Source organism: Octopus sinensis, linkage group LG11, assembly GCF_006345805.1.
Source record: "Octopus sinensis linkage group LG11, ASM634580v1, whole genome shotgun sequence".
Taxonomy (NCBI): domain Eukaryota; kingdom Metazoa; phylum Mollusca; class Cephalopoda; order Octopoda; family Octopodidae; genus Octopus; species Octopus sinensis.
The window spans coordinates 38,353,367-38,370,098 of record NC_043007.1 but is presented as its reverse complement, the minus strand read 5'-3'; the positions used below and the strand labels follow the sequence as shown (position 1 = coordinate 38,370,098).

At 35.7% G+C, this 16,732-nt stretch overlaps 1 protein-coding gene across 3 annotated transcripts in view; it reads left to right on the top strand.

Moving 5' to 3' along the window:
- Window positions 1-16,732, top strand: part of LOC115217016 (ribosomal protein S6 kinase delta-1) — a 72,352-nt gene that overhangs the window by 29,681 nt on the left and 25,939 nt on the right. For 2 of the 3 annotated variants that reach the window (XM_029786542.2, XM_029786543.2), the window contains one exon: window positions 10,279-10,396. The exons of the other annotated variant lie outside the window; for it this stretch is intronic. In XM_029786542.2, coding sequence (XP_029642402.1) covers window positions 10,279-10,396 — 118 coding nt within the window. The remainder of the gene's footprint in view (window positions 1-10,278; window positions 10,397-16,732) is intronic. 3 annotated transcript variants of the gene reach the window in all.

Genomic DNA, 16,732 nt, shown 5'->3' with positions numbered 1-16,732 from the left:
AGCTAAAAATACATGAATGAAGCCAATGTGTAACATGAAAGTTTGTGGAGAAACCTTGACAGAAAGGCAGTTTTACACAGGAATATAATTTGAAGCAGAAAATATTAAGGAGAGTGTTTAATTTGAGCTCTGATAGTTAAGACAGTGGATGTGTGAGAGGAAAAGAGATGGATGCATTATATGGGTCTAGATAGAGGCAGTAGTGATTGAGAAGTTATGGGGGAGTCCTCAACTAAAACTAGTTGCTAGAAAGTGTTGGTAAATGAAGGTTTACTTCTTTAAAAAAAGTCCTTTATTTAAGTAGTCCAGAATATTTTTGTGCATTTTAAATGCACTAACTCAGATGTCTGATCAGTGTGAGGAATTGGTTTTGCCAAGAAAACATATTAGTTATCTTCAGATTATGACTATTAACAAATAACTGTTTATTTTAGAAACAAAGACACTGTGATTAAAAATTTTTTGTTTGTTCCATGACTAGCAGTATAGCCCAGCGTTGCTCGGGCTTGTTTTCTTTTCGACCCTTTAGAATTGGAGTTTTTGAAAAGTAAAAATTTTGCATTATGTAGCTTGTTATTCCCTTTAAGTGAACATTTTTCTGGTTGAAATACACCGTAAAATGGCGACACAGTAGTAAAAAAAATCGTAAAAAATAGGGATTTTCATAGAAAAAAATCACCTTTTTGATGTAAATAATTTTTGGTGTTAACATGGTCCGATTTGAATTTTTCCTTCTACGGAAGGAAGAGCAAGCCTTCTTCTATCATACTCTCAATTTTGGTCAACTTGCACCGCAGGGTCTCGGTGGAGATAGTGTTAGTTGAAGGCTACCAAACCTGCCATACACAGACAACTTCAGCTTTATATATATAGATTAGTCAACAAAGGTGTAAGTTATTATATGGCCATAAACCTATTCAGTGCTATAGCTAAAACTTTTTACAACAAGATACATACCTTTAAACTTCTACCTCATAATTCATAACTGGCTTTTTCATTCATTGTTATGTATATTTAGCAGAATCTTTATGTGTGTATTTGCATTCTAAGTTGAAATCCTGCTGTGATCTACTTGGGTGGTTGACTTAATATGTCATACCATCATCTACCACCTCGGATGCTCTTAGTATAGTCCACTCTGTTGTATGCATTTTTGTTTGGCCTCCAGTTTGAGGATACCTTCCTTCCTACCTTCCCTTCTGATGAAAAGATATTAAAAATAAAATGGTTTTATTATAACAATTGCAGCATGGAAGGTGTTTATATGCCATTTAAGAAACACACAAAAACCATTAGATTTACTTCAACATTTAAATTTAATTTGTCAAAATATTTTTGTCGCTTTGAGACCACGACCTGTTCACTGACAAAATTCTGTGCTGCATCTGATGACAAATTAAATTTAAATGTTGAAGTGAATCTAACGGTTTTTGTGTGTTCCTTAAATGGCTTATAAACACACTCCACGCTGCAATTGTTTTCGTTGCAGCGCATGATCTCAGATCAGGTCACTTGCTATGCAAGTACATCTCCGTAATTCCAAACGGTTTTATTATAAAATCTCACAAACAACATAAGGGGACAGCAAATAACTCCATGATATATATTGTATATTTCTTTCCCTCTTTCTTCTTATTTGAAGACTGTTGTTTAAATTACATATTCAGTACTCACTGTGCGAGAACAACATTAGGGAGCTACTACATGATTACTTACTATGCTAGAAATACCAGCACAAATCTTCAGATAAAATCCACTAGCTCAAACAACAAAGAACACACTAAATAATGCAGTGTTAGACGCCCTTAGAAAGACAGGATGATCATGGCTTGAATGTTATTGATTGTTGGTCTGCTTGGTCAGGGATGACCTATGGCTAACTAACAACAACATTAATGCTTTGTAGTGTATTGTTTGGACAATGTAGCTCTTTGACCTATTCAACGTAGCAACCAGTCTTAAGTCAGTACGTTACCACAGGATGGCTAGAAGTAGTTGTATTAACTGGAGCAAGGATACAGTATAATTAAGGAGTAAACATATTTAACTTACAGTGCTGCTATTGACCCTGGAAGTAGCTCTAGTAATTGTACCTTCACTCACTGTGTGCAGTCCTTGCTACAATCATTACTGCCTTGAGTAAATGAGTCTGAAATTTGTGAGTCATTGAACATATAGGTATTTTCAAATATGTTTACTTTATTCAACACTTATCACTTGTTTTTTTTTTTGTTTTTTTTTTAACCTCACATTAAGCTTGATCCAGCAGACCTATAATCAAAGACATTCTAGTACTGGTCATCTTTTTTTTTTTTTTTACCAGGTGGTGCATTGTATTCATCAGCAAAATACTAAAGCTTTTCATTTCATGTTACTCCAGTCCATGTGGCCGTAAATGAGATTCAGTAATGGCTCGGAAGTTAACTCTGCATTCGACTGGCTTCCCATTCATGAAATAGTGTTGTAATCTCACTCACTTAAACACTATGGTAACTGGGTTAAACTCCAGCATTTTGATTATTATTATTATTATTATTATGGTAATGAAGTGGTAAATCGTTAGCATACTGGACAAAATGTTTAGCAGTATTTCTTCTAGCTTTACAAACTGAGTTAAAATTCTGCCAAGTTGACTTTAGCCTTCATCCATTTGAGGTCGATCAAATAAGTACCAGTTGAGCACTGATGTTGATGTAATTGACTATACCCTTCCCACCAAACCTGCTGGCCTTGTGCCCAAATTTGAAACTATTATTATTTGTTAGGATGATAGACTGACAGTCATTAAAGCATGAGACAAAATACCATGAGGTATTTCTTGTGGCTCTCTACATTCTAGTTTCAAATACTGCTGAAGCCAACTTCACTTTCATCCTATTGGGATCAATAGCATAAGTACCAGTCAAGTATTGGGGTTGATGGTATGGACTAATCCCTTTCTCTCAAAATTGCTGGCCATGTGCATAAATTATCATTTAGGGCGGTGGATTGACAATTATAATGGAACCAAAAAAGGTGCTTTACAGCATTTGTTTTGGCTCTTTACTGTCAATTCAAATTCCATTGAGGTCAACTTCGTCTTTCATTTCTCTGAGATTGATAAAATAAGTACAAGTTGAGCACCAGGGTTGATGTAATCAACTATCAAACCCCCTCAAAATTTCAGGTCTTGTGCCTATAGTAGAAGAATTGTTAGGGCCCTGCTATATTTGTTTCAGCTGCTTATGTTCTGAGTTCAAATCAAAGGTTAGCTTTGCTTTTCATCCATGTGAGGTTGATAAACTAAAAGTACTAGAATCAGTTTAGCCAATAATCCTTTCTCCTAAAATTTGAGGCCTTATGCCTTAATTAGTTATTAAGGTTGTTGGATTGGCAAAATTGTTAGACAGTCAGATAAAATACCTCAATGTACTTGCTCCAGCTTTTTATTATGTTCTGAGTTCAAACCCCACTGAGATCAGCTTTTGCCATTCATCGCTCCTGAGACAATGAAATGCCATGCAAGTACAGGGCTCGATAGAACTGACTGCTCCCCTATGTCTAAATTAGAAACAAGTATTATTATGTATGATTGCACAGTTGTCAAGAGAGCAAAAGATGTATAGTTTGATTCCTGCCAGTTTGTTCATTGATATTTTTCACTTTTGAAATACTGCCTCTATTATCGGCCCTAAACACCACTCTATAACAAGTTCTCTCTCTCTCTCATATACACACACATGCACAGATATATTTTTTAAACAAGCCACAATGTGTCTTGTTAGTACATTAGTATCATTAAGTTTTAACTCAGTATTGTCAAAGTTTTTTTTTACTGGGAGCCTTGTGAGGTCAAATAGTCCACATATAATATTTTGGGAATCTGTGGTTAAAAGCACCTTCTTTGTGTGTGTATGTATGTATGTATATATGTGTGTGTGTGTGTGTGTGTACATGCATGCTACTGAATGAAATCAAATCTCACCCATTGACCCCGCCAACATTGGAACACTTGCAATGGTCATGGACACAGGCCCTTCCTCCTGACTAAAACATCAAAAAACAAAACAAGTTTTAACAGTGGAGGAACTAATATGTCTATGAAATACTGAATAATATAATTATCGTCATTATTGTCATTGTTTAGCTGGGTGACTCTGATCAAACAGACCTATAATCAGAATATATTCTTGACATGACTATTACATCTGTTTAGGATTATGTACAACTACATTATCAAATGTATCTTTTCTTTTCTAAGTATGGTAATTTGTTATTTGGTCACTATTTCCAGCTGTTTGAGCAGCCATATGGTGCCAGCTCATTGGCTTATGCAATAATTATTTTAAGACAAAGTAAGTGAAAGCTATCTTAGAATGATCTTCCTATTAATTGGCGTATTATTTATCAATAAGGAAAGTATATCAAAAGGGTTTGTGATTAAATCCTCTACAGTTGTTTTGTGGGGTATTTAGAATGTTAACTTAGTTTCGCTAAGTCTGTTAACTTGGATGTTTAGGGATCAGTACCAGATAATTTTGGAATATTATTTGTGATAAACTCCTACCCAGGAGGAGACTAATAAGTCTAATAAAATATCTTATCTATTTCACATTTTGAAACTGGAGCTGTGCATTGATTTATATGTGAGAGTCACATAGGATGATTTGAGTAACTTCTTGTCCATCTGGTTCATTACTACTGAGTTAAGTGAAGTCTGCTGAATCATTTTATGTTCAGGGTGACTTTTGAAGTGTTTACTCTGATCTAAACATTCAAACTAGAGCCATGTTTTCAAGTTAAGTATCAACTGCACCGGTCTCAAATGTTTCAAGGGGCTTGCAAAGACCATGGGAACTGCCCCTTTTATCCTGACAACCTTATTAAAAAAATATTTACGAAGACCAACAACATTTTAGCCCTTGCAGATGGATTTTCCAGAATCTTTCTATAACATTTTCCCTCCTGGTTAGACCATTACATTTCTGGTTATATATCAACCCTACATAAGTTGCCTTTTTCAAAGTTATTTTAGTCCTCTTTACTTAGATTGAGGGTCTTCTAGAACTTTAAAATATTTTAGAAACATCAATGCCCAGCTAACAACATACTTAAAAAATTGAGGATATCACTGAAGTGTGTTGGTGTTTTGTTAAGTAAACTGATCAATATATTCAGAATGTCAGCCATTTAGCATGTTAGCATGCCACAGACACCCAGCTATGTCTGATCTTCTTTCTCTTTTACTGCTGCTTAAATAATGTTTAATCAATCAAGTCTCTTTTAGTGTGTCTCCTTACATATTTACTTCCTACTAGAACATGTCAAGAATCTCGCCCAGTCTCTTCAACTTGTTTTCTTAACGTCTTCCTTTTCTTTCCTTCCTTCTGTCACTTCTACAGCTGCATCCCTTCTAGAACTCCCCTAGTCACAATTGTTTGTTTTAAATTCTATTACTCCTCACCTACTCCTATTAAACTATAATTTTTAAATACGTTACTCAACTCTATACTTCATCAGCTCTTATCAACACAACTGCATGCTAGACACTCCCTGACTTTTCCTCTTGCTAATGATTACTGAAAATGTTTATAGATATGAAATGACTGAGGTACAAGAGTACCAATTAACATCCTGAGTTACAAAAATTTATTGCAGGCACTATGTTGTGTATGTGTGCAATAAGTATAATTCGCTGTACATGTTTCACTTTCCCTAGTTGAGGAATGTTATCTGCATTAGACTAGTATGTTAACCAGATACAGAATTATCCTGAATCGAGATTAAAACTGGAACTTTGCTCCACAGCCTATGTGTCTTTTGGGGATTCATGTTCATTTACTGGTTTCAATCAGTGAACTGTAGCCATGCTGGGGTACTCTCGTTTCAGAAATACTGCTTACTGTAAATTCTATCTCACCAACAATGTTACTACCTGCAGCAGTGACTGTACAAAAATCACTCTGCTGCTCTACAACTGCCCTTATTGTATTTGTTGTTCTTAACTAGCTAAGTATTGAACCTATGTGCCTGATTTGTTTATAGCTAAGATACATTCAGAATTATCTTACTAATCTTGTCTCCAGACTATTTTTATGTGCAAGAAGCAGAGGAGGAGACACAGCAACACCGTTGCTTTTAGTGATTCACTTGAGCTGGAGCTGTCTGGACATTGCAGACAGCATGTCCAGACTGTCATACTGTAGTCTATGTGATATAGATGTGCTGTAGAAAATCTCTGGTTTCAGTAAGATATTTTACCATAGCTATACCATTTTAAAAATTGGCCATTGTAACTCAAGATTTTTTTACCAGAAGCATAAAGTCTCAGTCACTGTTTGATGTAATTGATGACTAGCCTAAGCATTTCTGTGGTCACCTCATGAACAACACAGCTGCCTGTCAGTGTGTGCTATGTACTCTGCAACAAACCATAGGTCTAGTTTATCCCCAGTGGTCAATCTTTGAGTCACACCAAACTTGTTTGATCAGTGACTTGTGTTCTACTAGTGACTTTTGCTCCACCTGGACTAACCAGGAGTATGAAACAACAATAACTAATGGTTCCTAAGGTGGATCATTACACCTTTAACTGGGATGAGAAGCATTGGAACCTTTTAACATTTTTGTTACCTTATTTCTATTGATATACACTGCCGTCATTTCAATTAATTTTTAAAACAATGAAGAATTTAATGAAATAACTTTGTTCTTGTTAATCTGATGTTTGGAACATAAATTAATATGAAATTTTGATGGGAGGTTTTGATTTAAATCATTATAAAACAAATTTATCTCAGGCTCGTTGGTGTCAGAAGGGTTAAGAGAGTGAGTGTATCTTAGCCAAAAAATTACTTCTTGTAATGTTATCTTCTGTTGTATTGTAGAACCTCAGATATATTTTTATGGTGTGCAGTTATATAATTATTTAACCCCAGGTTGACTTCAAACATTCTATGTGACCATCCATTTTTTTTTTTTTCAGATATAGTATATCGTCAACTACATTGTCCAATAATTAGTGTTTTTAATATAGTAGGGTGTGTTTTGTGTGTTGACACAAAGACTATTATAGTGTACAGACACTAGGAATGTATTTTAGAACCAAATTTGTGATGGCCAAACAAATATTTGGTCATCTCTGTTCTAAAAAATAAACCCCCCAAAATTGAGTTTATAGGAGAAACTGATAAAAAGGCCAAAAAAAAAATTCCAGACATACTGCAGAATGTATTAGTGCCAATATTTGTCGGTTTCCATGTTATACTATGTATTCATGTGTTTAAGTATCATTCCATTGAATGGAAATATCCTCCGGGCTGGCTTGCTGTGTTTGTCACTACTGGGTTGTAACAAAGCAGGAGTGGAAGATGGAAGAAATTGTGTGTGTGCAGGCATGTAGGAGCTGTGTGATACAGTTAGTTGAAATATACAAGACCTTGTTATTTAACTCCAGAGCTGGAATTGATTGAGTGGAACAATCATCAAAGGTGTTTCAGCCGTGATCATTTTGGCACACTTTCTTTTTTCAGCCATAGTGTACTCCCAACTACACTCTTCAACATACATATTTGCACGTGTATATATATATATATATATATATATATATATATATACATATCTACATTCATATACTCACACATATGCATATATATGATGTCATGGTGTAATTTTAGGAAGATTTGGCTGCTGTTTTGATCAGGTAGAATGAATACATTGATACTTCCTCGTCTGCTCATAAGCAGCTGGCAAAATAATATCCGATAGAAAATTGGTGTCATACTTTGTCGGAAATGATATGATATCTAGAAACCTCATCATGTGTGATTTTACTCCAAGCAGTACTTTTTAGATCATTCCAGACAGCTACTTGTAAAGAATTCTATTACAGATCTTAGTGAAGAAGATGTTCTTTTTTTTAATTAAAAGAAATAAAATGTTTTTATCTTTTATTCTTCTCTTTGAATATATTCTTAATATTTTTGCTGTAACTGTTGCTGCTACTGCCACTACTACTACTACTACTACTACTACTACTACTAACACACCTTTAACATGTAACAATAATCTGTAGTTGCTGTGTATGTAATTATAGGAGATATGTTTGTATAATATATATGTATGTTTGTATGTGTGCATACATATATGTATATCTCTATGTGTATACATATGTATGTATATAAACATATTCACACATACATATACACACCCATATATATGTATAGTGCGTGTATGTATGTACGCTCATATATATATATATATAAGAGGTATTATCAAAAGGTTCCTAGACTAGTTTGTTTGATAAAAAAATAACTTAATTAAACTAAAGTTTAACATCATCTCCTTCAAAATAGTCATCTTGTGCAGCAATACACTGGTCCCAGTGTTCCTGCCACTTTTGGAATCTGGCCTGGAAATCGTTTTCTGTAAGCGAGTTGAAGACCTATAATTCACTCTGAATCTCAACAGCGATGTTAAAACAGCAACCTTTGAATTTAATTTTCATCTTGGGGACGAGATGGAAGTCCACCAGTGCTAAATCTAGTGAATCTGGTGAATAGGGTGGATGTGGAAGCGATAGCATGTTTTTGGCGAGAAACTCAGGAGTGAGGAGAGCTCAGCGACAGATTGCATTGTCATCGTGAAGAATACAATTCTTTGCACTCTACAGGTCTGTTCACTTTCACCAAATGTCCTCCCTCAGACGCTTCAAAACATGGCAGTAGAGCTCTCGATTGATGGTCTGGCCCTGGGGGGTTAAATTCTTGATGCACATTACCACATTTCCAGGGGTGACACTTGTGGCAGGTCTTCCAGATTGCTCATCTTCCAAGGATGTTCTTCCGCTTTTGAAGTCTTGTGCCACTTGAAACATTGCATATGATCCATTACCTCATTGCTGTATGCTTATCTAAGCATGCTCAATGTCTCTGTAGCAAACTTCCCAAGTTTAATGCAAAATTTCATGTTGGCTCTTTGTTCCTGTCTTTGATAAAATTACAGACTACAGCATATACGTGATCACAAAAACACGAATTTCACAACTTGTGAAGCAAACACAGTGGTGTCACTCAGCACACACTTCATGAAGATCACTGCTAACTCTCACTGTACATACGAACATATGCTGCAATCTGTTGGCATGATACAAAACTAGTCTGGGAACTTTTTGACACCACTTTGTATGTGTTTATATACATATATATATGCTAGCATGGAAGGTGGATGTTAAACAATGATGATGATATATATGTGTGTATGTATATGTCATAGTGTTGCAACTGACCAAGTCAGTTGATTGAAGACTCAATTGAGGTTAAATGATTCCTTTACTATGGTCTTTTGACGGCCAAATTACTCAACTTTCACTCTCCTTTTCTTTACTTCCTCTCTCTTTTCTCTCTCTCACTTTCTTCCTCCCTTTCTCAGTCACTGTAGTAAATTGGGCTCTACTCCAGTCTGCCACCTCTGATTTCTTTTCTGTCAAGCCTAGGATATGGCTCTACTCTTGTCCCATATCATATTGGCTCTAGCACTAATATACCTTCTTGCCTACTGTGCTTCATACACAGACAAACACACGCACATGCAATATCACCCATTCACCTACCTACTTGCCTCTTACATTCTTACTATTTTTCTTTCTCTTCCTCTGCTCTCTCTTAGTGCATGTTGTCACCCCATCCAACTTTTCTTTTTCTAGTTCATTCCAACCAAGACTTTCTTTCATTCCCACTTGTTCTCCTTCTAATGCCCTCTGATTCCTTGTTGTCCTTCTCTCCATATTTTTGTTACCTTCTAATTATCCATATTGTAATCTCACTATTGTTTCCTCAGCTATTCTTACCTTCACTTTCTTGATTCCACCCCACCCCCCAATCTGCCACTCTATCCCATCACATACTGCAACAACCCACTTCTAATTGGGAGCTCCTCAACCTGGTCACTCATCTTGCTAGAAACAGCAGCCAACCTCACCTTACCATCTTAAAAAAGAAAACTTTGGATATTATGGCTCTAGGTATACCGTGAAAATGAGATGGTTGGTCATAACTGGAATGCTTTTAACCATAGCTCTGCTGGACAAGAGTTGTTATGGGGCTAAACAACAACAGCAGTGTGTTTCAATCCAGCTGCCCAAACCCTTAATCAACTCATCCTCCTGACTGCCATCATCACTTATCATTCAGCCACCCTAATGCTGGCTGTGAATACTCTACAGATACATCGCCCCCAACTGCCCAAGCGTGTTGTTTTACCAAGTCAACAGTGGTGTTTTTCTCTTTACTTCTATTCTAGATAAATGTCTGGAAACGCTACAATGATTTCAAACGTCTTCACAAATCTATGTTAGCTCTTCATAAGGCGCTCCACCGCAAAGAAGATTTCCCCGAATTTGCAAAGCCAAAATATTTTGGTAAGAAGCCGTTTTAACCACCTCGTTCTCAAATGAACACCTGCGTGCATGTATGTGAATATATATGTGTGCGTGATTGTGTACTGAACTGAAAAAAAAATAATAATAATTTTTTAAAATGTAGACAAGACTATAAAATTAACCATTTTGACATCCCTGATGGTGTTTTTGGCACTTACGTACATCTTTACAAATGTACCCTTACTGTCAAAACAGGATAGCTATTTAAATGCAGTTTCTTTATTTTATTCATTCCCATCAACATTTCAGATGCTTTACAGTAAGTTTTGACTTTCTGTTAAATTTCGAGTGATTGCTGTTTAACATTGCCCTATTTCCCCCATTAAATGTCACAAAAATATCCTAGTTATGACAGAATATCAAATGGAATAATTTTGTTTTATTATTGATACTATATATTAAATAAAACATGTGGCAGAAATGTAGGGCACTAGTTATTTTTTGTTTTGTTTTTCTCATCACACCCTGGATACATTTATCGTTTATCTCTTTGAGGGGTGGGTTTGATAAAATGTATACCAACAAGTACAGAATCTATTTAATTGGCCTACGTTTTCCTCACGAAACTCTCTCAGAGTTTACACATCAGTATTACATATATACAGTTTGATTGAATTATCCTAAAAACTATTACATTTCTTTGTGCTCTAAACTTTATTGTTGGTTTAAAAATACTCATTTAAATTTCTCAGAATAATGGTTGAAATTATTTAACCCCTTTGTTACCATATTTCTGTTGAAATACACTTACTACCTTTGCTTCACTTAATTTCGAATATAATGAAGTGTTTAGTGAAATAAATTTAGTGTTATTAGGCTGGTGTTTGAATTCTAAATTAAACACGAAATTTTTATATAAGGTAATTTTAGAACAAGAAGTTTGCATTATAGAACATGAAGTGGCCTTAGGCGGGTTGGTATTAAAAGGGTTAATTGAGAAATATTTTATTTTAACTTGCATTGATGTACAAAATCCTTTGTGATGCTTTTTTTTGCAATTTTCCCCACATTCTACATTCAAACCCTACATAGGTCAAGTCTTCTGTTCATTCTTCTGTGAGTGATAGAATAAGAATGAGTAATTTGTCATCAATTTAATCTCATTTCCCTTCTCCCAGGAAACATTTTTGGTTTTGTGCTTAAGCTAGGAATCATTATTTTTAATTAACACTTGATTTCTGTTTGCATCAGTTATTTTTCATTAATTCTGTTTCCTCATTCAATGACAACCATGTTGTATACGAATGCAGGAAAGGCTTTTTTCCATGAAAATGCAATCCACATAGTATTACTTAAGTGAGGAAGTAGAATTAGAAAATATCAGATTTAAGTGGTTACACTTGTCACAATACATTTAAGAAATATATATAAGAAATAATGAGTTCTAATGTTTTGTTGTTTTGGGAGAAAATCCATGTATTTTTGTAACCTCATTCTACTTAGTTCTTGGAGGAATATTCTATGGAAACTAGAAATTGAACACTGCCCTTATAAATCTCTGTCATGTATGAAAAGGTTAATTCTTCAACCTTTTCTTAGACCAGGTTAAAAAAAGCACAGCAATCTTACTGATCTTAGATGGCTGCAGAGACATGGCCACAGCACCTTCCTCCAGGTTAAACCATTAAAAAAGATGTTGGTCTTTATGCTTGTATGTGTATGTCCATTCTCTTTTTGTCTTACTCTCTCTTCCTCTTCCTCACTCCATTCTGACTCTCTCAAGCATTCATTCTTGGTTCTGTTTTGAGTTTAGTAAACCCTGATTTTACAACAGTACTATTTTTAAATAATAGACCTACAGAAATTCAAATTAAATGGCAATCTGGGGGCAATTGTTGACACAGTTGGTAGAAAATGTAACACAATGCCTTTAGTTAACAGTTTAGTTCAGTCCCTCTATGCTTTTAGTTTAAAACTAGTCAGTGTCTGCTTTACCTTTCATCTTTCTACATTTGATTGAAATAAAGTACTGGCCAAGAACTGGTGGGGGGGGGGGGTCAATATACTTCACTGTTCTCATTCCCCACAAATTTGTGGCCTTGTGCCTATGTTAAAAATTTGCTGGATCATTAGATTTTCAGACAAAATGCTTTGCAGAATTTAGTTACAGCTCTTTACATGCTGAGTTTAAACCTTGGTCAACTGGGCTATCATTCTTCTGGGGTTGATTCAACTGAACCTTCTCCCAAGAGATTTTATGACATGTCCCATTTTTAGAAATCATTAGTGTCATACTCTTTGTTGTCTGTCCCCATCCACCATTGACTCTTTGTTTTATCTCCCAGTGAGGGAACGCAGGGTGGGGGTCAGTTGATATGGCTGCTTATCATTGTTAAGTGGTGTATTAGGTTTCTTTATCTCAGTGATTGCCAGTTTATTCTCTTTTATCATTAATTATCATTTATTAATTTTTTTTCTTCTCCTTCAATATTCTTTCCATATAATCTTGCAAACTGCTTGCCTTACCACTCCCTTCTCCTCAGCTCGTGTCTCGCAGGGGTGGGGACCACCAAGGTACCAGATTGTCATTATCTATCTCCTGCAGTTACTACTGATAATTTTCTCTTTCCCTCTCCCCTTTTCCTTTACTAGAAATGAGTGGTCATGCAGATCCTTGCTCTGCCTCCTCACTTCTCATAGTAATCCCTTCATCCCTGAACATGAAACTGACTCCCCACCTCCCCCAGAATCTGTAGTCCTGCAAACCGCATGACAACCTCAATAGTGAAGCTGGCATGAAAATCGCACTCAGTCCATGCTGTAAAGTCTTAGGTATTAGAAAGGGCATTCAGCTACAGAAACCATGCAAAAGCAGCCATATGAGCACGATGCAGTCCTATCAAACCATCCAACCCATGCTGGTATAAAACATGTATATTAAATTATGATGATGATATTCCACATTTTCTCTCAATCCTTTTATGATTTTAACCCTTTTGTTACTATATTTCTGTTGAAGCACACTGCCTTTGTTTCAAATAATTTGGAAATAATGAAAAATTTAGTGAAATATTTTTGTAGTTAGTTATTAAACTGGTGTTTGATAGGTAAAGGGGCTCCGAAAGAGGTCTCAGGGAGTAGCATCCCTGCCTTCCTGAGCTAGTTTTCCACCACGTTTCTTAAAAATTGTGGTAGAGGCTTTGGTCTTGGGATCACTCATGTCTACAAACTGAGGTTGGGGGTAAGCAATGGCATGCTTCCCATAGAAAATTCTGCTTCAAAAAAAGCTTCATGATAGCAAAGGAGAATGGGCACCAGCCAGCCCGCCCAAAGTTTGGGGTGGGCTGCACCCGCCTACCTTGGTTGCTATGGCATTGAGGTAGATCTGGCCACCCCCGTTAATGGGGACAAAACTTGGATTTAAAACACTAGATGATGATGATGATGTTTGGAACATGAACCAACCTGAAATTTTGAGAGTACGTTTTTAGATTACTTTGAAACATGAAGGTGCATGACTTAGTGGTTATGGCATTCAGCTTAGAATTGTAAGGTCATGAGTTCAGTTCCCGGTGACTTATTGTCCTTGAGAAAGGCACTTTATTTCACATCGCTCCTGTCCACTTAACTGGAAAAAATGAGTAGTACCTGTATTTCAAAGGGCCAGCCTTGTTACATTGTGTCATACTTAATCTCCCTGAGAACTTTGTTAAGGGTACACATGTTTGTGGAGTGCTCAGCCACTTGCATGTTAATTTTATGAGCAGGCTTCCATTGATTGGATCAAACTGGAACCCTCATTGTCATAACCGAGTGCCAATAGTAGTACTTTAAAACAAGGTTTTTGTATCATAGAACTAGGTGCAGTCTCAGGCAGGTTGGTATCAAGAGTATTACAAAGGATGATTGATTGGTGTAATTTGAGTCAAACAAAATGCCCTCTCATATTTATTTGCAATCCTTTACATTGTTAGTTCAGTGCTTGCTGAGGTCAACTTTGCTTTTCATCCTTTCAGGGTTGATAAAAATAAAGTACCAGTCAAGTACTGGGATTGATGATGGTACATTAAAAACACCATTCGAGCATGATCGTTACTTGTTAGCCTTACTAACACTTGTGCTTGTGGCACGTGAAAAAAAATATTCAAGCGAGGTCATTACTAGTGCTGCTGGACTGGCTGCTGTGCAGGTGGAACATAAAAAGCACCATTTGAACATGGCCGTTGCCAGTACCACCTGAGTGGCCCTCGTGCCGGTGGCACGTAAAAACAGCCACTACACTCTCGGAGTGGTTGGCGTTAGGAAGGGCATCCAGCTGTAGAAACTCTGCCAGATCAGGTTGGAGTCTGGTGCAGCCATCTGGTTTGCCAGACCTCAGTCAAATCGTCCAACCCATGCTAGCATGGAAAGCGGATGTTAAACGATAATGATGATGATGATTTACTCCCTCCCACTGAAATTGCTAGCCATATAACTAAATTTGCAATTATTATCATCATTATAAATAGTGATAAACTGGTAGAATTGTTACCACACTGAACAAAATGCTGGTATTTCTTCCGTTTCTTTACATTTTGAATTCAAATGCTGCTGAGGTTGACTTTGCTTTTCATCCTTTCAGGGTAAATAAGTATCAGTTGAGCATTGGTGTTAGTATAATTGATTTGCCCTCTTTCCTGAAATTTCAGGCTATGTGCTTATAGTAATAAATGATAACTAATAGAGTACCAGTCAAAATGTCTTGTGACATTTAATTACATCCTGTGTTTATATCCCACGAGTTGATTTTCATCCTTTGGAGATTGAGAGGAAAAGCACTCGTCAAGCATTGAGATCAGTTTTATCAAATAATCCCTCCCATTAAGTTCTAACCTTGCACCTATACTATTGTAATAATAATTATAAGACTAATGATTGTTTACTTTGCATTGTAAAGAAACCATTAGAATTATAATTGTTAAAAACAGAAGACAGAGGCATATTCTTTTCCCTTTTATTAAACATAGACTGGACTAGTTCACATTGGTGAGTGGGGAAAAGACAACATTGAAGGAGTGCATCTATCTGTTCAATTGAGACAACCATTTCACCAGTTTTTTTTTTCTTTTTCGTGTTTGTAATCTTGCAGATGCTAGATAGATAGCATCAAATAAATAACTAGAGAAACAAATAATTCTGCTCAATATCTTGGTTGTAATTGGTACTAGGAGAAAAATTCCACTAGAGAATAGTAAGAACAAGATTCAATCACTGGAAAAATACTTGTATTGTAAAAATAAACACAAAAGTGAGACTAGGCAAGAGTCTACTGAGGAAAGGACAAAATAAACATTTTATATGTTCACTTGAATAAGTTTTGATAACTATCAGTTGATTGTGTATGGATTAGTTCAAGTATGTTAAACATGGGCTAGTTCATGTCAGCAATGGGGAAAAGACAACACATCTATCTTCAACTGGTTCTTAGTAATTGCTATTGTAGCTATTATAATCAATGGTAAATTGGCAGAACATTATAGTACCAGATAAAATTACTTGCTCTATTTTAATTACAACCCTTCATATTCTCAGTTCAAATTCCACTAAGATCAACTTTTCTATAATCTTTCCAAGGACATATGAGGTTTGATATAATCCACTATATTCCCCACCACCTTTCTCCTTGAAATTCTGTGACCTTGTGCCTATGTTAGAAACCAATATTATTATTATTGAATATGTGTCAAGGTTGGTGTCTGGTAGATTCAGCAGTTAAAATGCTGATAGCTTCCTAGTTTTCCTGTCATCTGTCTGAGAGTTGTGATGGGGGAGTGATTGAATAAATACCAGCAAAATACTAGAATTGATGTAATTATCTGTTCCCTTCTGCTGAAATTTGTAGCCTGATGCCAATGCAAGGAAAAAAAAATGATCATTCAAATTGACAAAGTGCAGTGGATTGGTAGAATCCATATATGTCTGTGTAATTTTATTTTGAGTTAAATCCTATCAGGAGTTAATAATTAATTCCTATAAAGTTATAATTGGTTATATTCAATTACACCTCTGTGTTGAATTTAGAAATTTAAATGGTGGAGTAACAAAATCATTAAAGTTCTTTATAATGGAAAAATGCTTTTTGAGATTTGTTCTAGTTCTTTATGCTGTGAGTTCAAATCCTGCCAAAGTCAACTTTCCTTTCAGGGTAGATAAAATAAAGTGCCAATTATGTACTGAGGTAGATAATATTAACTAGCTCTCTCCCCTCGGAAATATTGGCCTTGGGCCTTAATCAGAAGCCATTGTTATTATTATTATTATTATTAATATTAATATTAACATAGTGAGCTGACAAAATTGTTAGCACATCAGGCAAAATGTTTAACATTCTGATTT